This window comes from Alosa sapidissima, chromosome 21 (assembly GCF_018492685.1).
Source record: "Alosa sapidissima isolate fAloSap1 chromosome 21, fAloSap1.pri, whole genome shotgun sequence".
Lineage (NCBI taxonomy): Eukaryota > Metazoa > Chordata > Actinopteri > Clupeiformes > Clupeidae > Alosa > Alosa sapidissima.
In genome coordinates this window covers 7,373,156-7,398,191 of record NC_055977.1, presented here as the reverse complement: position 1 = coordinate 7,398,191, position 25,036 = coordinate 7,373,156, and the positions used below count along the sequence as shown (strand labels likewise).

General features: G+C 42.1%; 2 protein-coding genes across 6 annotated transcripts; both read left to right on the top strand.

Moving 5' to 3' along the window:
* The first annotated feature begins 86 nt into the window (after positions 1 to 86).
* Positions 87 to 11,835, top strand: pbxip1a (pre-B-cell leukemia homeobox interacting protein 1a). 5 transcript variants are annotated; one of them, XM_042076667.1, is made up of 12 exons: positions 87 to 360; positions 1,302 to 1,393; positions 1,770 to 1,851; positions 2,387 to 2,463; positions 3,367 to 3,694; positions 3,725 to 4,402; positions 4,844 to 5,074; positions 5,885 to 5,917; positions 6,908 to 6,942; positions 7,287 to 7,349; positions 8,395 to 8,572; positions 8,921 to 11,835. In XM_042076667.1, exons 2-12 carry the CDS (start codon positions 1,328 to 1,330, stop codon positions 10,102 to 10,104), a joined length of 2,955 nt encoding a protein of 984 aa, XP_041932601.1. In that variant the 5' UTR covers positions 87 to 360; positions 1,302 to 1,327; the 3' UTR covers positions 10,105 to 11,835. The 5 variants fall into 5 exon arrangements, with proteins under 5 accessions (XP_041932601.1, XP_041932603.1, XP_041932599.1 ...); XM_042076669.1 differs by having other exon boundaries at positions 3,367 to 4,050; positions 4,105 to 4,402; XM_042076665.1 differs by having other exon boundaries at positions 88 to 360; positions 2,390 to 2,463; positions 3,367 to 4,402.
* Positions 11,836 to 21,501: 9,666 nt separating this feature from the next.
* On the top strand, positions 21,502 to 23,245 carry s100a11 (S100 calcium binding protein A11). The gene is made up of 3 exons (XM_042076706.1): positions 21,502 to 21,542; positions 21,889 to 22,034; positions 22,931 to 23,245. The coding sequence occupies exons 2-3, from the start codon at positions 21,906 to 21,908 to the stop codon at positions 23,060 to 23,062; spliced, it is 261 nt and encodes an 86-aa protein (XP_041932640.1). The 5' UTR covers positions 21,502 to 21,542; positions 21,889 to 21,905; the 3' UTR covers positions 23,063 to 23,245.
* Positions 23,246 to 25,036: the final 1,791 nt, after the last annotated feature.

Here is a 25,036-nt window from a genome sequence, read left to right as displayed (position 1 = left end):
CCACTGCTGGGTAGAGCTCCCTCTCTCTCGCTGTATATAAATACGCCTTGTAAGTCTTCCTCAGCTTTTAGTTTCTCCCTAGTCAATGTAAAGACGTCCACTGTCACCTGTCACTGTCACTCATCCAAGAAAATGCTCCGTTTCGCAGACACGACACAAAATTTCAATTGGCTGCCAACTGTCTGAGAGTCGTTACGTCTGCACTCCACTGATATCCCATTGGAATAGAGAGGACAACGTAAGATCAACGCAGTCTGGAATTCCCAAAGTTCCGAAGTTCGTGAAAGGAGATCCATACGAACAGTGGACAGAAGACATATTTTTAGTCTTTTAAAACTGAGGGACAGTTTTTGTTATAGGGTAAGTAAGACGACGTTTGTTAAACTTCACACTTGTTCAGCTTAGTTGTTGTCACTGTTGTTAAGTCCTGTGATTGTCCGTGGACACGCACAGCTAAAGCTAACATTACATCTAATTCTATTGGAAAGCTAGCTAGCTGGCTAATACGTGCTAACAATAAAGCCTGGTAGTCCTAGAGATAAATGAAATGTAAACATGCTAGATATAGTTAGCGTAAGTAGATTAGTTTCGCGAGACATTTGTTGAAATTGTGTGTTAGCAAGCTTAGCTAATAGCTAACTGTTGGCGTGCATTACCAAGCTTCATTTCCAGGATGATAACAATAACGTTAGTTAAGGGTATGGGATGGCGCAGTTTTGTGTAGTCAACCCATAGTCATTAAGTCGTAAGCGTGGGTAACTTTCTCCCTCAAGCCGTTTGACCATTTTTGGTCACGTTTTTGGGGTCGTCAGTTGCTTATGTTTAACGTTATGTTCCAAAGGTACGAACGTTACAGATAGAAATTCTCCCGTCTTTAGCACTGACAGACAGACAGCACACAACTACTGTTCCTATGTCTATGTTATGTAACATTAAGTTAATGTCATAGTTGTAGATAAGATAACATTATCAGTCTGTAGACGACTGGGTTTCACAGCACTGAATACGAGCACAGTAGTAGCCATGTGAAACATGTTAAAATGTTATCATGTTTTTTTTTTTTTCGTATGATGAAATCACGTTTAACCACTGTAACGTTTCCGTACGACTTCACCCTGTGCTAGCTAGTCAACCAGCTGTGTTATCAGAGAACCGACGCCTGCAAATCAATGATGAGTGATATTTTAACCATATAGGCGTGCGACTCTGTGCAAGTCATGCTAATTTATAAGTGTCTGGTGTCAAGATCCCCACACAGGTGAGATGAGTCACCTCGACAGATGAAATCATTGTGTTTGCAGGTGTTGTCCTTTTCCACGAGGGGGCGATGTCCGACCACAGCACCGGCAGTAGTGGGTCCTCTACAAATAGCTGGACCATCCTTTCCCCAGAGGCAAGGACATCTGCCATATTAGCTGCCTGATGTTATAATTGACAAGTTTGCAATGGTTTAGGCAATGTAGTGTCAAATGTACTAACATTATTTTTAACCAGTGGTGTTGACATTGGGGTTGGCAGTCATTGGTGTTGGCTCATCAAAACATTAGTCTAATGTATTTATTAATGTGATGAACTTGTGGACTTTATGATATGGACAAGGTTGTCTCATCATGCAGATTTGTCACTTTTATAGTATAATTTTAATATCTAAATTTAGTTTTTATCAAAGCTCTTCTGATAGATTATGAGTTCTCTAAATTCCAACATTGACTGTTTTGGAGGGGTTTGAAAAAGTGGACCTTTTTAAATAATGAATTATCTTTTTGTAGGAGGCTGCTGTTGAAACAGTAGGGCCTGACGACGGCACCGGAAGTCTCTGTGGAGTTCCAGGGCTTCCAGAGGAAGGAACAGGTAGAATTCCTGAATACTGAAGTGTCATTGCGACGCCCATTGTTGGCTCACAAATACCATGGACCGCTTCCCATGGTTTCCATTTTATTTTATTTTAATTTTTATGTCTATTGTATTTTTACTTGTGTATGTTTCTCTGTTCTAAGTCTGCTCACTAACCCTAGCCGAAGCTGGTACTTAACTTCTGTCTGAACTCGTGGCATTTAAAAAAATAAAAAAAAAGAACATTAGACGATTAAAGGGTTGAAAGGGATAGTATTCTAGGGCTTCTGGGATCTGTGTTGTAGGCCCATTGTCTAAAATGTTTAAGGATTATTCAGATCTCTCATTTGTTTGAGGCACAAGACCATAATCCTGTGAGTAGAGCAAACAAACTCCGTGCCTAAATCCAAGAATAGCATGAAACGCTCCTTCCGCCAGACTACAAAGTGGATTAACAGTGTGTTCTTTGTGTGCACTTGACACTAGGAATTGTAGTTTTTTAATGTACTTGTATTTGTAGTTTTTTTTTAATGTACCAAGGCTTGTGTTTTAGCAGGTGTTCCTCTGGACCGTGACGTGAGTGGGCTTGATCCTCCAGTCGAACCAGTGTTGTCAGAGGAGGGCCAACAGGTACGTTTTTGAAGGTGACGGTGCACAGCGATATTGCCACGCAGCGTTACTGACCAATGTCATTCAGGCACATTCCCACTGATATTAGCCATATATTTTTACCTGCAGAACTTAAAGGTGAGGTCAGCGCTAGCGCAGGAAGTCATGTTTGTTTATATTTATTTTCATAGTTAAAATTATTAGCAGTTCGTTTTTCCAAAACAACATATATTATATTTTAACCAAGGACCAAACGAAACATACCAGGGAGGTAGCTCACACCTGTCTTCACTATTGCCTGAGAAACTCCACACAGGGTTTCGTTTTTGTTTGGGGGGGACAGGCTGCCCATACTTTGTTTGTTCCCAGTTTTTGGAGCCTGGGCTGCCCACAGAGACCAGGTTTTTTACAGTGTACTCACAGAATGAGCAGCTAGTGGGTCGTGAAGAGATTATTGCCCCATGTGACAGAACAAATATGGGCTTGAAATGCGTATGATCACTGACTGCACCTTTAAATCAACGTGTCTTGATCATATGAACTGATGATAGGAACTGATACTGTGATTAGTTGCCCCATGGGTGAGCATTTCCAGTGTCTCTTCAGTACTGCAGGCTGCCAGGTTCACTGCTTGACCTCACATCCTCACACTCATATTTGCTAATGTCAAAGGAGCATTGGCTAGTCAAGTAGTTTCCAGAGTCTTGCAGTTTTTTTTTTGTTCCACATTGCACATTAATGGGGTAGCAGTTGCATGCAGTGGACAAAAGTGTCTGCTAATAATTTGAAATATAAACATTAACACACGTCACTTCCATCGCTGACTCCATCCTGGGGTAATGGGGTAGCAGTTGGATTCAGTGGTTTCCTAAATGGAGTTGTATAAATGGTTGTGTGATTTGTGTTGTTGTTTGGTGTGTGCAGCCGGTATGCCAGGAAACTTCCCCAGAGGTGTGTGAGGCGGCGACCTTCGTAGGCCCCTCCTTCTCGGGCTTCGAGGAAGGCGAGTTTGACCCAGACATCCACGCTCCCGTCATCCACGACACCATCACCAGCTCGCCGCCCGACAGTGACCTGTTGGGCTCCACCCCTTTCGCCATCTCCTCGGAAGCAGCCTTGCTCTTCTCCGAGGAGCCCGCCTTCGCTCCGCGCGCCTCTGACGTGTTTACCGACGTCGGCTACGGCCACGAGATCCCCGCGGCGGAACTCCTCGTCCCGGAGAGCCATACCCCTGAAGTCCTGTCGTGGGGAAAAAGCCCCGCCCCTGAAGCCATCCCTGAGCAAAGCCCCGCCCCTGAAGCCCTCTCTCAACACAGCCCCTCCCCCGAAGGTCTTCCAGAAGAAAGCCCTGCTGTCCAGGAAGCTGTCGCTGCGGAGGCCGCCACTCTTGAATCTCGGGTCCCAGAGAGCTCTGCCCCCGAGGGGCCTCCTGAAAGTAGCCCCACTCCTGACATCTCCCCCCCAGATGCCCCACCTGCCCCAATTGCCCCTGCCCCTGAGGTCCTCCTTACCCGGGAAAGCCCTGTCACTGAACCACAAACTGAGAGAAGCCCCACTCCAGAGGCCGTGGCTGCAGAGGTGACCCTTGATTTCCACTCCGCCCCAGAGGCTCCTCGTCCTGCCCCTACCCCAGAGGCTCCTCGTCCTGCCCCTGCCCCAGAGGCTCCTCGTCCTGCCCCTACCCCAGTGGAGACCCCTGCTCCTGAGGGAGTTGAGGACCTGACTCTGTCCATGCAGGGTCATCCCCTCTCCAGTTTCACCCCCACACCTGAGGCCAGTCCTGCGGAGGGAGGCCTTGGTCCTGTTGGCCTGGAGCCAGAGACCGTCAGCTCTGCCTCAGCACAGCCACAGGAGGAGGAGGAGGAGGAAGAGGAGGAGGAGGAGGAGTACGGAGAGGAGCCGCCCTCGGAGGAGGATGCTGACGTGATAGAGCAGCAGAATGTGGAGCCAGTGGAAGCAGGTAATGAGAGGATCACACTGGTGTGTGTGGAGAGAGAGAGAGAGAGAGAGAGAGAGAGAGAGTCTTTGTTTCTGTACTGTGTACTTACAGTGTACTTCATATGTTATCATAGGGTAGTGCATCATAGTTATTACAAGGTATCAACTATTTAATTTATGTATAGTGCAGTGCAACATGGTTTCATTACACTTTACACTTCTAAAAGAAAATAAGGCAAAACAAGCAACTAACAAAAGCAAAATAAACAACAACAAAAAAATATACAACAATATAATCATACATTTACTTATAGATGCATGGAAGTATGTTGTCATAAGTTAAGTAGATTCACTATTGTTTTGTAGTCCTATGTGCTTTGATATTACATTATAATTTCCTAACTGTTGACTTCTCTCTCTCCTTCTCTCTTCTTTCCATTCTCTCTCCTTCTCTCCCTCCTAGTGCCCATTGAGGAGGTGGTCAGGCCTGAGCCAGGGGCTGAGGGAGACGGCCTGCGCCAGAGGCACGTGTCGCCGCCCGAGCCCGCGCTGGGCCGAAGCTCGGAGGACGAAGACGAGGAGGAAGAGGAGTTCCAGCTGGCCGAGAGGCGAGAGGAGAAGCACGGCTTCGCCCTCAACAAGCTGATCGTGGGCGCCCTGGTCCTCTTGTGCCTGGGCTCCCTCTTCTTTTCAGGTCCGTCTTAGGAGAGAGGAGTCCGTTCGCAAACTCGCAAATTCGCAAACATAGACAAACAGTTTTCTGAGTTTTCCCGTGAATGTTTGCGACCGGTCGCCAACAATTTCAGGAGGTAGTTCTCCATAAACATGTTGGGAGTTGGACGGAGAGTTACCATGGAAATGGAATGTAAGCACAAAATCATTCAAATGTGTCGACGGAATTAATGTTGCTACTTTGCAAGCATTTCCAGTCATCTTTACAGTATATCAGCCGTAATAATGTTTGTCATCAAGTACTTATACCTGTACTGGTCACTGTTTGCAATGTCTATTTAAATGCTGAGGGAAGAGAATACACCATTGGTCGTAACTGCAAAACAACTAGAATACCAGTACAAGTATGCTCCAAAACATGGGTCATGAAGAGCCACTGTTGCCACTGTTGCTCTTCGCTTCGTTTTGGACACCAGTTTGGTTCCAGGGTACAACCTAAATATCATTTGGACCCTTGGGCACATGTCTGGCCTGTAGGCAGTGTAGGCCCATTAGGTCTATTTTACAGTCATCTGCTAATGAATGATCTTTAAATCCTTACCATGCAGTAGCACTAATGAAGTGTGATTCAGGTTATTTAAGACTGGATTCCAGTTAGGAAATGTAGCTGGGCACATTCAGTTCGTAACCCTTGACGTTAATGATCAAGCCACGATCTAATTATCGGCTTTAAATAGCGTGGTTTGGAATTACACCACCTTGCACACTGTGCAATGCATGAACGTGTCTTCAGGGGTCGTCCATCTTGGGCTTAGGTGTTCTCTGTTTACAGGTGTGTTGGTGGCCGAGGAGAGTGGTACAGTAGGTATGGGACAGGAGTGAGTGAGTGAGTGAGTGAGGGAGGCCGTAGGGATAAAGGTTTATGCCCCACTGTGTCGCTTAATGGCATTGGCAGCCAGCTTGCACGCACGTTGTCTGGTTATTCTGCTTTGGTGCCCTCCCACCTAAACCTCTTAATCTGTTGAGGAGTGAATTATTTTCTTGGTTCCTTCTAGAATTCTACGCAAACGATTTATAGTTTCAGTGTTCTTTTATACAGTCTATGGGGAAAATCTCTGAGGGTAATTGTTGCATCATAATACGGAAGTCTCGGATTGCGAACATTCTATCACATATTTGTGACCGTACTCCTAAACCTCTTAATGACCTTGGGTTTTGCTTTCTGTCAGATGCTGTATTGCTAGTAAGGTTTTAGAGAGTCCAAACCTGAGGTAGATTAGCCAGTACTGTGCTGACCACTGACTGAGCCTGACTTGTTGATACAGACATACGAGTCTCAGCCAGGACGTCGTATATACATTCAATGCATATGCCAAAGGTTAGATAGCTGTCTTTTTTTGCTGGCATGGATTCTGAGGACTTGGAGCACTCACCATGCATTCGCTGTGGGTTCCAATGCATGAGGCTGTATGGCACTAGTTGTGTGGTGTTTTCTAGGCCTTAGTGAAATGTTCTTGAATGGATTTCATGAGTGGCAGCTTAAGTGTGTAGTAGCCTTGACATTTCTTCCACACAGTCACTTCAAAATGCACAGAATTACTTGCATTACTGGCCTCTTTTTTTGGATAATAGATGAGAAATGCACTTACATAACTATCTTGGATGTTATGTATTTATTTAAACATATTGAAGCTGTTTAATGGCTGCAAAACTGAAAAACACATGAGAGACATCATCTACATTCTACATTATGACGGTAGAACTGCAGTGTTAATGATCATAATATAATAATTTACACAACTTTTTTTTTTTGGTCTTTTTGAATGCTGACAACACTTGTTGTATCTCTTGACAGATGATGGCTTTGATGGCTCAGAAATGACTGAACAGGTCAGCATTCTTCCTCTATTTCCACTATGTTGGCACAACACCTTCCTTCACTTGTATCTCAGTGGGTCTTGTAATTGATGTTCCTGGCAATGCACTTTATATCAGCAAGCAAGTTAATGATGGATAGTGTGTGTCTGAACAGTATCTGAATACATAACTAACACTAGTACAATTTTCTAAACAGTAAATCTAATTTAATTGTTAGCACGTTGTGAAATAACAACATGTTCTAATTTCATACGAGCACATTGTGAAATAACCACATGTTAGAAGCTGCACCAAAAGTTCTCATCCTGTTCTGTGTCTGGTTCTGGTTGTGTGTCTAACTCTTGATTTGATTCCAGGAACTCTTGGAAAGACTTGCTCAAGAAAACCAACAGATCGCCATGCTGGAATCTCAGCTCCAGGTCAGTCAGCCATTTTGTTTTCCCTTCTTCTCCCGTTCAATTTTTGAGCCGCTTCTTTCTCATGTGAAGCTTTCCTTCCTCCTCCTCCTCCTCCTCCCATAAGCAGGATATTAAATATAGTTTAGCTGCACAACTCGATGACAGCAGTGTCAGTAAGGGTATCAATTTCCGCTGGCCTTGCGTGTACTAACACAATGTTTACATTCATTTGAGTGTAAGAGGCTTTAAATAGCAATGTCTGCAAATAGAGTACTCAAGTGTAGTCCTCTAGTGCTTGTTCACATGCTATGCATAGTGTGTTTTGGCTTTGTCATAAACTTGGACACCGTAATGTGTTGTGTATCAGTTACTTTAATGGCCTAATAGTTTTTAAAGTTTAAAAAAAAAAAAAATGTTTTGTTTCTGTCATCCTCCGGCAAAACCGAACTTATTATTTCATAAGTATTTCTATTTAAGAGGTTTACACAGAAAAAAAGATATGTATAAAATATTTATATATAATGTATTGGCCCAGGTAAGCCTATTCATCCCTGTTTATCAAAGTGCGCCTTTTGATCAAAGAACAGTCTATCTCTTGCGGATGCTGTGGCGTAACTGGCTACAGTGCCCGCACTACATCTGGGTCCAAGTGCCCACGGGGTCCTGGGTTCTAGTCCAACCCGGGTCATTTCCTGATCCCGTCTCTTCACTTTCCTATTAATAAAGCCCAAAAAAATGCTAAAAAAAAAAGCTAATAGGCTAGTCCATCTCTTGTCCATCTCTCTTATTCTTAGGGTTCACTTTACTTGACAGTATCGACATAAGAGTGACATGACACTGTCATGAACGTGTCATAAACAAGTCATAAACGTTTATGGCATGCATAACGCCTCTGTCATTAAGTGTCATTCTGTTTTTGCCTGACAAGTTAGGGTTAGGACTAGGGTTAGAGATTAGGGTTAGGGTTCACTCTTATGTCGATACTGTCAAGTGAAGTGTTGCCTATTCTTAATGGGATATGATATGAGGAAGCAAATGAAGTCTCACGCTGTATTCTCTCTCCTAGTCCCAGAAGGAGGCGCTGGACCAGGCTCTACGCGCCGCTGCTCAACCGGGCGAGGAAGGGGGCGGACCCCTGCAGAAAGAGAACGTCAAGCTGAAGGAGGAGCTCGCGGCTATGCCTGGCCTGAGAGAAGAGCTGGAGAGCCTCCGAGTCCGAGTGGCAGAACTGTCCCAGCTAACCGGTACGGGGCGGTCACTGAACACAGGACTATCACCTAGTTGTGATGGTTGTGGGCGGTGGTAGAGTAGTGGCCAAGGGGCAGAAAGAAAGATGTGGGTTCAATTCCCGGCTGCCACGGTTGTGCCCTTGAGCAAAGCACTTACTGTAACCCCAGAGTGCTCTGGTGAGAAAGGCCCTTGTAATATTTGTAAGTCGCACTGAAATGGAAATCACTTTGTATAAAAGCATCAGCCAAATGAATAAGTGTAAGTTGTTGTGCTGAAAAGAACTGCGATATCTGATTATTTCTATACCTCAATCACTTGTAATATACCATACATATATGTTTCTTATTTTCTCTTTGATTTAGTTCGGGAATCAGAAACCGAGCCTACAGACACAGTCGCGCCGCCAACCGACCAGCCCGAGACAGCCAATCAAATCCCTGAAGTTCCAGTGCAGGTGGAGGGGGTGGAGCAGGAGGAAGGAGGTGAGGATGGGTTGAAGGCAGAGCTCCAGAGGCAGAAGAGCCTGTTGGAGGACAGCCGCAAGCGTCTGGAGGGGATGAAGAGGTCGGTGGGGAGGAAGAAGGGCGTGCGGGAGGGGCTGGTGGAGATGCAGAAGAGGCTGAGCGAACAGGCCGAGCGTCTGGACAAGAGGCACGACTGGAAGAGGAATCGGCAGCAGCGGACGGAGACCGACGCCAAAAAGGACCAGAACAGGAAGTGGGTGGGGAAGAAGGAGCAAGGGAACCAATGGGGTGGCAAGAAGGAGAGAGACGAGCAACGGGAAGACAAGAGTGATAAGCACAAGAGCCAATGGGAGAGCAAGAAGAATGGCAGAAAAGAAGACGGTGGTAAACGGGAAGGAAAGAAGGATCATGGGAAACAGAAGCACCACGAGGAGCCTGAGAAGTGGAGAGGAGGAGAGAAGGAGCGGAAGAACGGGAAGAACGGAAAGATGGAGTCCAAGCAGGACGCCTGGAGGAAGTACCACGAGGACTGGGACGGCCGGAAGCACGAGCGCAGGGAGGAGCGCGAGAAGAGGAAGAGCGAGCGGCCGTGGGAGGCCAAGTCCTTCAAGAAGCACTCCGCCCACCACCACCACCACGACCGCCACCACCAGGAGGACAGCAGCCACGAGAAACCCAGTGACCACAAGCACGAGAGCGACGACTTCTGGAAGCACCAGGAGCAGAAGCTCCGGCGGAACCCCGGGCCGGTCCGCGCGTGCTCGGGGGCGGCCGGCTGCGCCGAGGCCGAGGGGCTGGTCGCCGTGGAGCTCTCGGAGTTCCAGGCCCTGCTGGAGAGCTACCTGAGCAAGCTGCCGGCGTCCACCGGCGAGAGCAAGGAGGCGCTCCTGGAGCTGACCGCCGGCTTCTTCTCCCCCGACGGCGGCGTCTTCGACCACGAGCGCCTGCTCTTCAGCGACTTCGCCGAGGACGTGGCGGACATCTTGGAGGACCTGGCCGACGTGCTGGACGACTCGCTCGAGGAGGAGATGGAGGAGTTTGAGAGGGAGGCGTTGTGGAAGTTTGCGGCCACTGCCGCTTAGGCCTGCCCTCCTTACACCCCCCCTTTGGACATGGGAAGAAGAAGGAGGCGATGGAAAAAGAGGTAGCAAAAAAAAAGGATAGAAAAAAGAAATGGATAGAAAAAAGAAATGGATAAAAAAAAAAACAACAAAACGGTTGCAGTGATTCTTCAACCTGAAGCCTACATACAGACGTAGATGTGTGCATCTTGTACGCACAGATTGTTTCTCGGAAGTCTTTAAATACCTTCTTAAAGTTGTACCTGTTTGTGGGGTTCACAGTCATTACCTACCTCCCTTTGCGTACTGTCTCTTCAGAGTCCCCACCCCTTCTTGTCTCATCCACAGTAGTGATGAGTTTGCGTGTGTGTGATTCTGTGCCGAGTGGGCACCAGGCCACTCAAGAAGATGAATGTTAACCCTCGTCTGTCAAAAAAAGCCGATTGTTGGCCCGAAGATTCCTAGCAGGAAACAGAGACCGTTTATTAGGGTGTACAGCAGGGCTTGGTGGAGCTGCTTAGCCGCCTCTAGATCTAAATGTGAAAGGGAAGCAATGCGCTAGTCTTAAACGGCTAGCCAGTGGTAAATTCTCTCTGACTGTGTTCCGATTAGCATACTTCTGTACTTACAAATTAGGTATTGTAAGTGCGGAAGTATGCAAATTGGAACACAGCCTCTGTCTTCTCTATGAGGATTCAGTGTTTTCTAGTGGGAGATTGACCATGCTTTCGCCTGTCTGTCTATGGAATAGAGACTAGAGAAATCATATGGACCAGTGAATATAATCCCAGTGACTGTGAAACTCCCCATAAGGTGATTTCTGTTTGCATTGCTGTTTGTTTATTTGTTTATTTGCTTCAAGAGCATAGTGCAGGTTAGCCTTTGGGTAAGTTTCACCCCAGGATAGGTTAACAGGTACATCACTATGAACGTAATTTATTTGTAGAGTTGAGTGAAAGCCATTTTTTTCCCTTGTCTTATAAAATGGTTTCTTGTTGCTACAGAAAAAAAAAGTCTATAAGCTTTGATATAGACGTACACCACCAACAATTTGTAAAACAGGACGGTACTTTTGCTTGTCATAGCATTACATAGCATTGTGATGGATTACTTTGTTTGAGATGGTAAAGTTCTCTTGTGGGTTGCAGTTTGTCATATTTTGTCTAGTTTGCCTCTTACATTACATTTTTACTTAGGAATGTTGGGATATGTAGCCATATTTCCATATTCAATGTGTTTACTGGACTTTGTTTGGACAATTTGTGATGGTGAGATTTCTGTCTTGAGCAGTAAATGTGCCTTGTGAGGGAGGGGACAACATGGATGTTATAACAAACAAAAACAAAATACTGTTTACATATTTATAGTGACACAAAGGCCATAATGAATTTGAGAAGCCTGAATTGACACAGCAACTGGGTGTGCCCAAGTATTAGCTCTTATAGTCTAGCCATATTGGGTGGGAATGTCAACCCAATAAAGCTTAAAATGAAAACACACTTAAATAAAAATGAACTCTGCTATTATTTTGTTGAATGTTTATGGAAGGGTTGCACATGATGTTGAATGTGTCAGTATTTTTGTAAATATCGGGGAAAAGTCCTTTTTTTTTTTGGATAGCCTGACCACAATCTGCATTAAAGTCAATGAAATGGAAATATGGTGGATACAGAAAAACAATGGACAGCTACAAAGCAAGACATTGCTCAGTTTGTTTATTTATTAATATGAATAAAATTTAACAATGAGTTATTGGTTGGGTGTTGTGTGTGTCCTTCTATGAGGTGTTTAAAAAGACCTCCCCCTATCTCTTTCAGAAATGTGCTAACTCAAATTGTGGTAAAGGGACTCTCTCTAGCGGAACTCCGGAGGTGGTTTTTTTTTTTTTTTTTTCATAAAGATGAAATAATCACTTCAAATGATATCAAAATGTATATACAGCGGGGAAAATAAGTATTGAACACGTCAACATTTTTTTCAGTAAGTATACCGGTACTTCCAGTGAGGCTATTTGCATGAATTTTTCACCAGACATTAGTATTAACTTAGGTAAAAAAGTATTAACTTAGGTAAAAAAAATCCAAACATTAATGTCCATAAGTAGAGTTATGAGCAAAAAAGTGGAATGGCACAGGGAAAAAGTATTGAACACGCTAAGAAAAAGCAGTGCACAAAGGCAAGGAATGGCCAGGAACGAGCTGGACTCTATACGCAGTTAGAGTAATTATCCCTCATATCTGTGCAAATTAATATAAGTCGAGTCAAGTCATATTTATTTATATAGCACACTTAAACGCAATGTTATTGACCCAAGGTGCTCAGAAATAACATAAACAGTAATAAAAACAAAAAATAAAGACATAAATGACAAAATAAAATACAAAATAATAATAATAATAATAAACAGATTATGATTGTAGATAAAAATAAACATATAGTTACTGAAACTACTACTACTACTATAGGCCTAGAGAAAGATGTACAGTAAAGTTAGATGCCAGTTAATATAATGCAGAAAAGAAATAGAAATAAGATTAAATAAATAAAATAAAAATAAACAACCAAGCAAGGGGAGAAATTAATGGACATTATAGGCCAAAGAAAAAAGATGGGTCTTTAAATTTGAATTAAAACTACTGATGGTGGGAGAGGACTTAATTTCTAGGGAGATTGTTCCAGAGTCTAGGGGCAGCAACAGAAAAAGCTCTATCACCTTTAGTTTTAAGGGTTGCCTTTGGGACTGATAGGAGAAGCACAGGACTTATGTGCATATGTTTCTTTGTTCCAGTAAGAAGCCTAGCTGCTGCATTTTGGACTAATTGAAGTCTAGCAAGGGTAGATTGGTTCAGACCTAAATACAGAGAGTTACAATAGTCCAGCCTAGATGTAACAAAAGCATGGATTACAGTTTCTAAGTCAGTATATGAGAGCCAGGGCTTTAATTTAGCTATTTGTCTTAGTTAAAAAAAAGCTTCCCTTAACCACACTACTGACTTGCTTATTGAAATTCAAAGAGGAATCTAGGAAAACACCTAGATTTCTGACCTCACTGTGGCAATTTACAGCCAGTGGCCCAAGTGCATTTCTTATCTTAGGAACAGAGCTGAGTGGACCAAAAATAATTATCTCTGTTTTCTTTTCATTTAATTGTAAGAAGTTTGCAGCCATCCAACTCTTTATGTCATTAAAGCAGTTAAACAGGCTTTCCAAGGTGCAGGAACTATCGGCTGTTAATGGCAGATCAAATTGAGAGTCATCAGCATAGCAGTGATATTGAATGTTATGTTTGTTAAAAATGGAGCCAAGAGGCAGCATATATAGGGAGAATAGCAGAGGGCCTAAAATGGAACCCTGAGGGACACCACATTTGATAGGTGCAATGGACGAAGAGCAATTACCTAATCTTACAGAGAATGTTCTATCATTCAGATATGATGTGAACCATTTCAACACCACCCCTTGCAGACCAACTTCATCCTCCAGACGTTTTAACAGGATGCTATGGTCAATGGTATCAAAAGCAGCACTAAGGTCAAGAAGTGCTAAGAGGGCACAAGAACCATTATCTACTGAGCAAAGAATATCATTTTGCACCTTAAGTAGAACAGATTCGGTGCTATGAAGTTTTCTAAAACCTGACTGAAATGTATCTAGGATGTTGAAAGCATTCAAATAAGAAGTGACCTGAGAGAGAACAACTTTTTCCAGGATCTTTGAAACAAAAGGTAATTTGGAAATAGGCCTATAGTTTTTCAGGTCACTGTAATCAAGACTGGGCTTCTTTTGTTAAAACACTTCCTTAAACAGGTATATATATATATATATATATATATATATATATATATATATTTATATAAGATGGATTAGTATATATTAATGAGCTATAAAAAGGTTTTTCATTACCAAGGTGTCACACAAGAAACATTTCATAATAGGTAAAAGCAAAGAGCTCTTCCAAGACCTTTGCAACATTATTGTTGCAAAACATATCAGTGGAATTGGTTACAGATGGATTTCAAAACTTAAGAATCATCCAGTAAGCTGTATTGGAGCCATTATCTGCAAGTGGAAGGAACATCACTGCATCATCAATTGGCCATGCACAGGATCTCCTCACAAGATTTCTGACCAGGAAGTCAGAAGGATAGTCAGAAATGTAGCCTAAGAGCCAAGGACCACTTGGAGAAAGCTCCAGAAAGACTTGGAGGCAGCAGGTTCAATTGTTACAGAGAAAATCATACAATGCACTCCACCGCCATGGCCTCTATGCACGCTCACCCCGCATGACTATTACTGAAGAAAAACATGTCGAAACTCGTTGAAAGTTTGCTACACAACATTTGGACAAGCCTATTAAATACTGAAAGAATGTATTCTGGTCAGGCGAAAGAAAATGTTAACTTTTTGGATGTCATACTACACACCATATTTGGAGGAGAAATGGCACTGTGCATCACCCTAAAAATACCATACTAACAGTGAGGTTTGGAGGTGGAGGCATCAAGGTATGGGGCTGTTTTTCATCTCATAGTACTGGCAGACTTCACACAGTTTCACAGAGCGATTTTTCCTGGGAGAATCTTGCCATCCACCAGGACGATGAGTATGAGACGTGGCTAGACCTTCCAGCAGGACAATGATCTAAAGCATTCAGCAAAGGAAACTCTCAATTGGTTTCAGAGAAAGGAAATCAAGGCCCTGACTTTAATCCAATTGAACAATTTTGGAAGTTACCTAAAGATCAGGATTTACAAGTCGGACCCCTGGAATCTTCAATACTATCTGCTTAAAAGAATGGGCCAAAATCACACCTGAATATTGCAACTGATTAGTTTAGTCATACAGGAAATGCGTTGAAGCTCTTATTACAAATAACGGCTTTTCCACAAAACTCTTTTTACTCATAACTCTACTTATGGACATTAATGTTTGGATTGTTTAACATGTGTGGATTATCTAAGTTAATACTAATGTCTGGAGAAAATTTCATGTGAATAGCCACACTGGAAGTATACTTACTGAAAAAAATGTTGACGTGTTCAATACTTTTTTTCCCCGCTGTAATAAAAAAAATCTTATAAATAGGATCACTGAAGCTAAATGTTTGTCTTTTTGAAAAGAAAATGACAAAAGAGTATGCACAATGTAAAATATGTAGATAAATTGGCCTATGCTACTGCATTTTAATGGTCATAATGGTGGTACTTGGAGAGCCAACTGTTTTCTGAGGTGGTACTCATTGTGAAAAAGAACCGGTGTGCTAACACAGTGGTTTTCAAAGTGGGGGCCGGGGCCGCGAGGGGGTGCCAGGGGGGCCTCAGCAAGTTGGAAGGAAAAATAAAAGCAACAAATAAATACATTTGAAATTTTAAAAATATACCTATTACTATAAGGGTTGTTATGCCATTATAATAATTTGTCGCATATCTGAACATTATATTTTCAATGATAATGACTGGGAATAATAATAGTAGAGCGATAGCTCTCATATAGCAGAAAGCCCCAAATGCCATTTTTATGCTCCATCGCGAAGTGCTTGTGGCTAAAATAATTATTAGGATTAGCTTAATGTATTTTTACATTTGCCGTAGTATTGTCGATGGGTTTAATAACACATCAAGGGGGTCCTTGGCCAGAACCTAGTGGTATTTGGGGGGCCTTGTCGTGGAAAAGTTTGGGAACCCCTGTGCTAACACAAACTTGTTGGACATTGTAGTCTTGCATGTCAAGGACAAATATCTGTTTTAAATGTATGTATTTCATGAATCCTAACGTGACAAGCACTTAAACAAAGACAAACATTTAAAGTTTAACAGCATATTCATATCAGTTATATCTTATCAGCACATACTGTAGGTACAATTCTAAACTAAATACACAAGTTAATGTGGTAGCACACACAACTCTTCATAGAACTGGAGTCATCACCAGTTTATTTTTGGCCAAGGCAAAACCAAACATGCCGACATTCGACCACACTGCACTTCATCAGAGCAATATGTACTATGCTTCACAATTATGCACACTTCCTAATTCCTCTGATTTTAAACGGGGTAGTACATTGTTCCAAAATCAATATAGTGTCATTTCAGAGGTTTTACTGAATTGCTATGGTTTAGCTAAATATGCCAGTAATTCAAACTCTTGGTCACTGCATGCATTTGAATCAGTCTTCATTCATTTAGTCAGTAAAATGGGAACATATTTATGTACTCTAAAGCCTTTTTGTTGCCAGCCTTAATGAATATGAAGGGTTATAGTTAATAACCATTAATTGATGTCCATCAACTCCTGTACTAATTAAATTACATCAAACTGTATTTAATGCACACTCTTACCCTCCTTGATGAGGTGATGATTTGCAACACAGTTGTGCTGAGTTAGTTGTGGTGGACGTATCTGATCAAATTTCCCTGACAGGGAATGTGTCCATGCACAACAACTTGACAACGCTGCACAACTGGACCATGAGTTGCCCCGTCATCAGCACCACAAGCCTCTAATAAACACTCACCGAACAATGCTGGAAAACAAACTGGAAAAAGTGTGTGTGCGTGTGTGTGTGTGTGTGTGTTACAGAGAGAGAAAAAGGAGGAGAGAGCAAGCATGAGACACAAGTCTGTTTTAGGTCTCTTATTACATTGTTGGAGAACACCAGCATTAGAAGTTAACTGCTTTATGCTCCACATGAAGATTAAGTCAGCCAATGTGTGTGTGTGTGTGTGTGTGTGTGTGTGTGTGTGTGTGTGTGTGTGTGTGTGTGTGTGTGTGTGTGTTTTAAGAGAGAGAGAATAAAAGATTAAGTCAGCCAATGGTGGAAAAAGCAGGAGCAAGGTTTTATATTAACAATGGTACTACCAATGGTACAAGATCTGATGAAGGCCCCAGCCGAAACATTGTCACTAAATAAATGCTTCAATATGAAGCCATAGTGTGTAGCACTTCTCTCTCTTTAATATTAACAATGGTAAACACCAAGGGAAGGATGGTGCATGGTCTCACTTAAAGATACAGCAGCTGCACTGACCAGAGAAGCTAGTAAGTGTCCTCCTATTGACAAGAGATGTCGTTGGTCATCCCAGTGTACATGGATGGACCACGCTGAATCATCACCATGCGTGATTACAGCGGCTTTATATTCCTCCTCGTCTCTAATGACATTGGGACACAAAGATTTTCTCATAAACAGGATGACTCGTTACAACAGTCTTGTTGTGTCATATGTGGAAGACCAGACACAATAGAGAAACAGCCCTCTTAGTTGAACTCTTCTATCCAACCATCATTTAAACTGCAATAAACAAGGACATAGTCCACTTATTATGAATATAAAAATAATAAGACTGAAATCTTCTCAGAATGACTCTTTTTGTTACTGAATTTTAAAATGTGTAAGTGAAAATGTGAGCACCATGTACAATTGTGTATTTATTTATAATGTAATTATTTATTGTATACACTCTCTTCAAACTCACAATGGTTTTGTTTTTCTGTTCTTTTTTCCCAGTTGAATTATTTGTGGTGAGTTGATGCTTTATTTATATCATCTCCCTTGTATTTACGTAGGCTAATGAAATGTCCTCATAAATCTGGTAATAAGACCCTGAAATTCAATCTTAAAGGACCAAAAGAAGAGCTCTTTTCTTATTTCCACCATTTAATGCATTTTCATTAAAAAAAAAAAATTGTTGTTTTCCAAGTAATTTCAGTGCAACTGTAATAGGGTTATTGCTATTTGATTTATCTTTACTCAATCAAAACAACACAACTGCACTTTTATTGATATACCTGAAATAGACAATTCGGTAACACTTTATAATAACTACACACAATTCATCATTTATTAAGACTTTGTTACTTATTAGTTAATGGTTTGTTCATCATTAGTAATTTCCTGTTCATACATAATTTATCATCAGTAGGGTTAGGCATTTGTTCACACATTTATAAATGTTTTTTTCATTGTAAATAAGTCTATCCAAAAAATATGTTTGTAAGTACATGATTCATACTTAACTAGATGTACCGCAGAGCGGTACAAAATATGACCGCCGCCCAGTCCAGCACATGTTTTCCACAAAAATAAGTCACGCTGAAAGGCATATCATGTCTCACTGAATTGCATTATGCACACTCAATTCGCACTGGTATCTGCTAGACAACAACTACCAAAACATGATTAGTTCATAGATTTCACATGTAAAATACATTTTATACAACCCCACCCCCATCTTGCCTGTTCATAATTCTGAGAAATTCTTGAATTGTGTGCATGTGTGCGTGTACATGTTTATGTTTATGTGTGTGTGGGTGGGTGGGTGGGTGTGTGTGCGTGCATGTGCATGTGCTTGTGTGTTTGCCTGTTTATGTGCCTGTGTGTGTGCATGTGCATGCATGCATATATATGTCTACTGTGTGAGTATGTGTCATACGTAGGATTACTGTGAATGTATGTGTGTGCGTGTGTATCTGTTTATGCACATGTGTGCATATGGAATGGGTTTACATGTCCGCTGGAGGCAAACATACGCAAAATTGGTCATCCTAGGCCTTACGGTTCTCAAGATATTCACAGAAAACTGTGTCCGGCCTACCCTCCTTTCGGGGGGTCGACGATGGTTCCATGCTATCCATGTGGGGTTACATGCCCACCAAGTTTCGTGTACCCCGGTCTTTCAGTGTCCCGGGAATCCTTGTTGGTGTACGGTCACTAAATGTACACATAAATAATTTTATTGTAAGGCCCCCCATGAACGAAAGTCCACGAAACTTGGCATGCATTCGGAGGGTGTCATAATGATCCTACACTTTCAATTTCGTGCAGTTTTGACCATGTCAGCCAGAGATATTGTGATGAAAACACCTAATGTTTTGCTTTTAAATTTTTAACTAGGTGGCGCTATACATGAAATAAGTGGTAATGGGATAGGTTGACATGCCCCCTTAAGACCAACATACAAAAAAAAGGTGGACCTCCTAGGCCCTACGGTTCTCGAGATATTCACAGAAAACTGTCTCCGGCCACCTACAGGCCAGTTGGTGTATAGTAAAATAAATTAATTTATTGTGTGGCCCCCCATGAATGGAATTCCACGAAACTTGGCATGCATTCAGAGGGTGTCATAATGATCCTACACTTCCAATTTTGTGCAGTTTTGACTATGTTAGGTCACAGATACCTGCAATTACTGCCAATTTGTTTTGTGTTTAACTAGGTGGCGCTATACATGAAATGAGTGGTTATGGAATGGGTTGACATGGCCCTTTGAGATCAACATACAAAAAAATGGTCCTCCTAAACCCTACGGTTCTCGAGATATTCACAGAAAACTGTGTCTGCCCTACCCTCCTTTCGGGGGATCCAGTCCAGCGGCGGGGCTACAGATCAAAACGAAAAACGATGGTTCCATGCTCTCCATGTGGGGTTACAAGTTTCGTGTACCCCGGTCTTACAGTGTCCCGGGAATCCTGATCAAATTTCCTGGACGGAAATTTGGACGCCGTTGCGCGGCGGTCATAATAAGTAATGAAACAACCACTTATAAATGAAATCATTTTCTTATTTTAAACCAGTTGCAAACTATTACAGAATGCTTTGTTCATCATTTGTAAAGCATTGTTCCTATGTTAATTCTCATAAATAAAGTATTTGTACACACAGTTATAAATGGTTTGTTCATAGTAAATAAGCCTATATCTAAAATATGTTAATGAATTATTGTTAATACTTAATAAATTATACAATAATATTTTGTTGATGAAGTAATATTTCCATTATTTAACAGTTGTTACATACACATGCACTAATGATTAGTTAGGGTGAGGATACATATTTTATAAACCACTTCCTAATACTATAATTCATGATTAACTCAGGAGTTACAAGTGGTTATCTAAAGTGAGGACTTTCTATGCTTTGCAACACACAAATGAGTTGTAAAGATTACATTCACATTCATTTATTTAGCAGACAAGCGACGTACACATATCAATTAAATTGAAGGCCATAACAGTGAAAGCCGGGAATCGAACCGCCAACTTTTCAGGCTACTGCATGCTGGTCCAGCTCCTTATCCACTACACTACCTTGGCCCAGACAGAAACCCCTACAACTATGCAAGAGTTTCTGTTTTCTTCTACTACACACTGTTAAGCATTTATTAAACACCTGTAAACTATTATTAAATGCTGTATTTTTCGTTTGTAAAGCATTATTCCTACATTAATTCTCATCTGTAAATCATATTTAGACACAGTTAAAAATGGTTTAGTAAACATGCATACCTATATTATATTTTTGAATTGACTGTTGTAATACCACTGGGCAGAGGTAGTGTAATGGATAGGGAGCCTGGTTAAGTTGGGGGTTCAAGCCCCGGCATCCACCAATGTGGCCTTGCCCTTTAATTTCATTGACATTTTGGGTGAAAATTTCTGCTAAATGAATAAATGCAAGAGTAAACTTTATAACTCATTTGTAAATGTGTTGCAAGGCATAAAACGTCCTCACTTTAGATGAGCTCACAAAATATCATTAACTAACCACTTGTAACTCCTGAGTTAATTATTAATTATAGTATTAGGAAGTGTTTTATAAAATATGTATCCTCACCCTAAATAATCATTAGTGCATATGTATGTAACAACTGTTAAATAATGGAAATATTACTTAATCAAAAACATATTATTGCATCATTTATTAAGTATTAACAATAATGTATAAACATATTTTAGATATAGGCTTATTTACTATGAATAAACTATTCATAACTGTGTGAACAAATGCTTTACTGATGATAAATTATGTATGAACAAGAAATTACTAATGATGAACAAACCACTAACTAATAAGTAACAAAGGCTTAATAAATGATGAATTGTGTGTAGTTATTATAAAGTGTTACCGACAATTCGATTAACATGACTTGTTCAATTAACATGACTTGTTCAATTAACATGACTTGTCCATGTTTTCAAAAATGGATTTATAGCTTTTTGGAAAAGCACTCTTCATAAGGTCCCTTGAAACAGACGCTTCCCTGTTGACACTGTTGGTGGCATGAATGACAGTTATCCTTGGTGTAGGGGTGAAGTTCTTCAGCTGTTATCAGGCAGCAGGTTAGACTGGCTTGTGTTTTGTAGTCTAATGTTTGCGTATGATGGAAAACTTCAGATATGTGCAGAGATATAAGAGGACACTAACTGAAGATGAGGGAGGGGTGGTGGGGTGCGTGTGTGTGTGTGTGTGGGGGGGGGGGGGGGTCTGTGCGTGTGTGTGTGTATTCATGTGTGTGTGCGTGTGTGTGCGTGTCATGTGTGTGTGTGTGTGTGTATGTGTGTGTAATCTTTTCCGCTGATTTCAGCAAGGTGATGGCATAAAAAGGCATGGAGAGAGGCTGAGAAGACACAAAGCTGCTCAACTCACCTGCTGCACTCTTCCACTCCTGTAGGTACATCTGGTAAGACTCGCTGTGACCTCCTCTGTGTCTCTTCCTTTCCAGACTCTTGTCCTGGGTTTATTCTCCAGCTCTGCTTTTCATTTGTGTCACTTCAAATCTCCATTTACACTTACAGTATTTGTCCCTGTCATTCTTTCATCTGTTTATAAAGCCAATACCTCGTTTGATCTCATTCTCTCTTAACACTCATTTCTCTCCTCGTTTTTCTGTGTCTGGTATCTGATTTCATCTTGTCCATTCTAAAGACTGAAAATGATTCAGTGAGCTATCTGTTATTTGTCATTGTGTCATTTCAAAGTGTGTTTTAAAGACAAGTAAAACATCTTTCTCTTGTTTTGGTGATAAGCCTTAACTTCAATCACCATGGAATCTGCCATCAACACCCTGGTCTGCCAGTTCAAGACCTTCGCTGGAAAGGATGGGTCAGCAACCACCCTTAGCAAAGACGAGTTCAAGAGCTTGGTGGTGTCTCAGCTGCCCACCCTAGTCAAGGTAAAAGGCTTTATCTTCTCTCTTCAGCCCGTCCATTTCCCTGCAGTGTCCATTGGGTGTTTGGTGTTTTAAGCCCCCAACATCGTCTTCCAGGCAGCGCTGCATGGAAGGCACTTGGGTTAGATGCCTTGAAGTCAACGATCACAGCGCTGCCTTAAAGTCGACGGTGGGGGCTTAAAACACCATCGAGTTGTTCATTGTTTGTCTTCCTTTTTTTAGTTCATGTGCACAAGTTGTCCTTCATTGTTATTCATTCCCCCGTTTCTATTACACAGGCCTACTGCCTGGTCCCTAATCCCTCTTTATTAGCCTGAACTGTTAAATGAATACAATTACATGTATTCATTTAGCAGACACTTTACATCGCAAGTGACTTATGTCATTTCTATTACAAGGGACTACATTGTCCCCGGAGCACCTTGGAAGCCGGGAATTGAACCCACAACCTTTCAAGCTACTGCATGCTAGCCCAAACTAAATACTTAGTTTAAGTATATAGTGCAGATATTGGGACAATACTAACCATGGAAAAGTGGGCACTATGCAAGTAAGCGCTCAGTGCACTGACGGAAGTATGTGGTTTTAGACACAGCCTATGTTTTGCTGGTGGTTGCTTTCTTCTTCATTCATGGTGACCTCAGTTGAATGACATGCACTCCATTCAGTCTTAGATTTAAACCAAAGTGACCACTAGATGGCTGTATTACTCTCTCTCTCTGTCTCTCTCTGTCTCTCTCACTCTGTCTCTCTCTCACACTCTCTCTCTCTCTCTCCCTCCCTCCCTCCCTCCCTCTCTCTCTCTTTCTCTCTATCTCTCTCTCTCTCTCTCTCTCTCTCTCTCTCTCTCTCTCCTTAACTCAGTATGAATAACCCTCTGTCCTATTGATTGCTTGCAGAATGCCAGTGATCCTGGGGTGATCGACCAGCTCATGAGCTCTTTGGACCAGAACAATGACGGAGAGCTGACCTTCATGGAGTTCTGGCAGCTGATTGGCTCCGTGGCAAGCAAGCACAGTGGCCTCTGCTAGTAGGAGACCAGCATGAACGCGGGCTCGTGAAAAACAATGTGTGTTCGATTTCAAAAAAATGCCTCTCTGTGTGTTGCATCGCTCCTGTTCAACCTCAGGACTGGCTGTGCTGTGCACACAATGCCATAGCTAATCATTCTCTGGAGCAGGTGACCTGCAAATAAAATACTCCATTGTTGTGAATCCTTGCGTTGTGCTCTGGGTTTTTTTTTTAATATACACCCTAAAGTCCTGCTCTTTGCCCTTCCCATCTCAAATGCTTCTCTCTCTCTCTCTCTCTCTCTCTCTCTCTCTCTCTGTCTCTCTCGCTCTCTCTCTCTCCATCTCTCTCTCCATCCCTCTCTCCATGATTTAATAGTGTAATTAGAGTGTAATAGTGTAACTTAACTCCACCACAGACAGACGATGTAAAGACTGATCCTTATGGGCTGCCGTGCATGTCATGCTATACTGCCTTGAAGGCTTCCTGCTTAACAAACTGCCAAGAATTTCAAAACTACTAGATCTACCAAAGTTGTCATTTTGACCATTGGAATTCAAACTCACCAGAATAACTATTTTTTCTTTTTTGAAGAAAGTCATTTTTTGAAAAAATAATTATGTGTCAAAATAATCTTTCTAATGTTAACTGATGGCAATTTGCAGCCAGACTATCGCCCTGGGCCCTTTTGGAGCATCCTACTGATTGCTGAATTAAAATACCGATATTATCTTAAAAGTTGAAAAAATCTTTTAACTAGTTTGCATGTGAGATATTCAACAGTGTGAGGGTGTGTGTGTGTCTGTGTGTGTGTGTGTGTGTGTGTGTGTGTGTTTGTGAAAGAGAGAGAGAGAGAGAGAGAGAGAGAGAAAGATTCTATCTTTTATTCTTCCATGGATCAACTCCATCAGTTTGTTTAATCTCATTGACTCACCATATTCTCCATGGCACTGAGGCTGCCTGCTTGTCTGACTGTACATAGGTAAGGCACACTACACACACATTATCTCCTCCTTATCCACAAAACCACTCACCTGGGGTCCAGCCTATAGCAGTAGAGGGCAGGTTTGAGTGTGTGTGTGTGTGTGTGTTTACATTTGTTATTTGGCCTAGGAACCTGTTCACACCGCTAATGTAGCTCCACGAATCGAACAGCCATTGTTGATTAAGGCTTGGGCGTGTTGAGGCGCCTGTGCTAGTGTTTGCTAAAGGATTGTAACACGTCACACCCTCCGAAGAAAGCCCCCGTCTTTTTCCTGCTAAGTCCGGCAGCAACCACTCTAGCTGGCCAGCTGTGGCTACTAGCTGGGTGTGGCTCAACATTGATGCTGCCCAGCAGACCTGTGGACCTTGAATCTTGGTTAAACGCCCACACATAGGGGAGAGGTGTGGCTGTGCTATGACTACCCTGTGTAGACTGACTGACACATAGAGAGCTGGCTCACTGTAGTGTTGCAATATGGAGACTGGTGCCCTGAGGGACATCCACACTGCCTAATGCACATGTTAATTGGTGTGCTATGCATTGCACACACACACACACACACACACATGCACGCACACGCAACCACACATTTGTGGGCCAAACCTTGATGCAAAGACCACATGGTGTTTTAGTTCTCTTTCCTAACACTATTTTGTGAGGCTGTGTCAGAGAGCTGCATTGTAAAAGTAAGACAATGAGAGTGTTCTGATGGAACTGAAGGGTTAACATCAACCTATCCTCCATTCTCCCCTCCCTTCCTGCCTAGTTCTGTCCAGCAGGAATCCTATTTTCTTCCTCAAACCCAAATTATTGGCGTGGAACTGCATTCTAAGCACGCATGACGTAAACGAGTCGAACACTAGAGATATCTGTAATTGAAGGAAAATATGTGTGTAATGTGTAAGGCTATCACATAAAAGGCTAGTCCCACCCCAAAACTGTTCCCAACTGTCGTCCCTTCTATTCCCTGTCTTCTCTCTCTCTTGCGCTCTCTCTCTCCTTCTCTCTC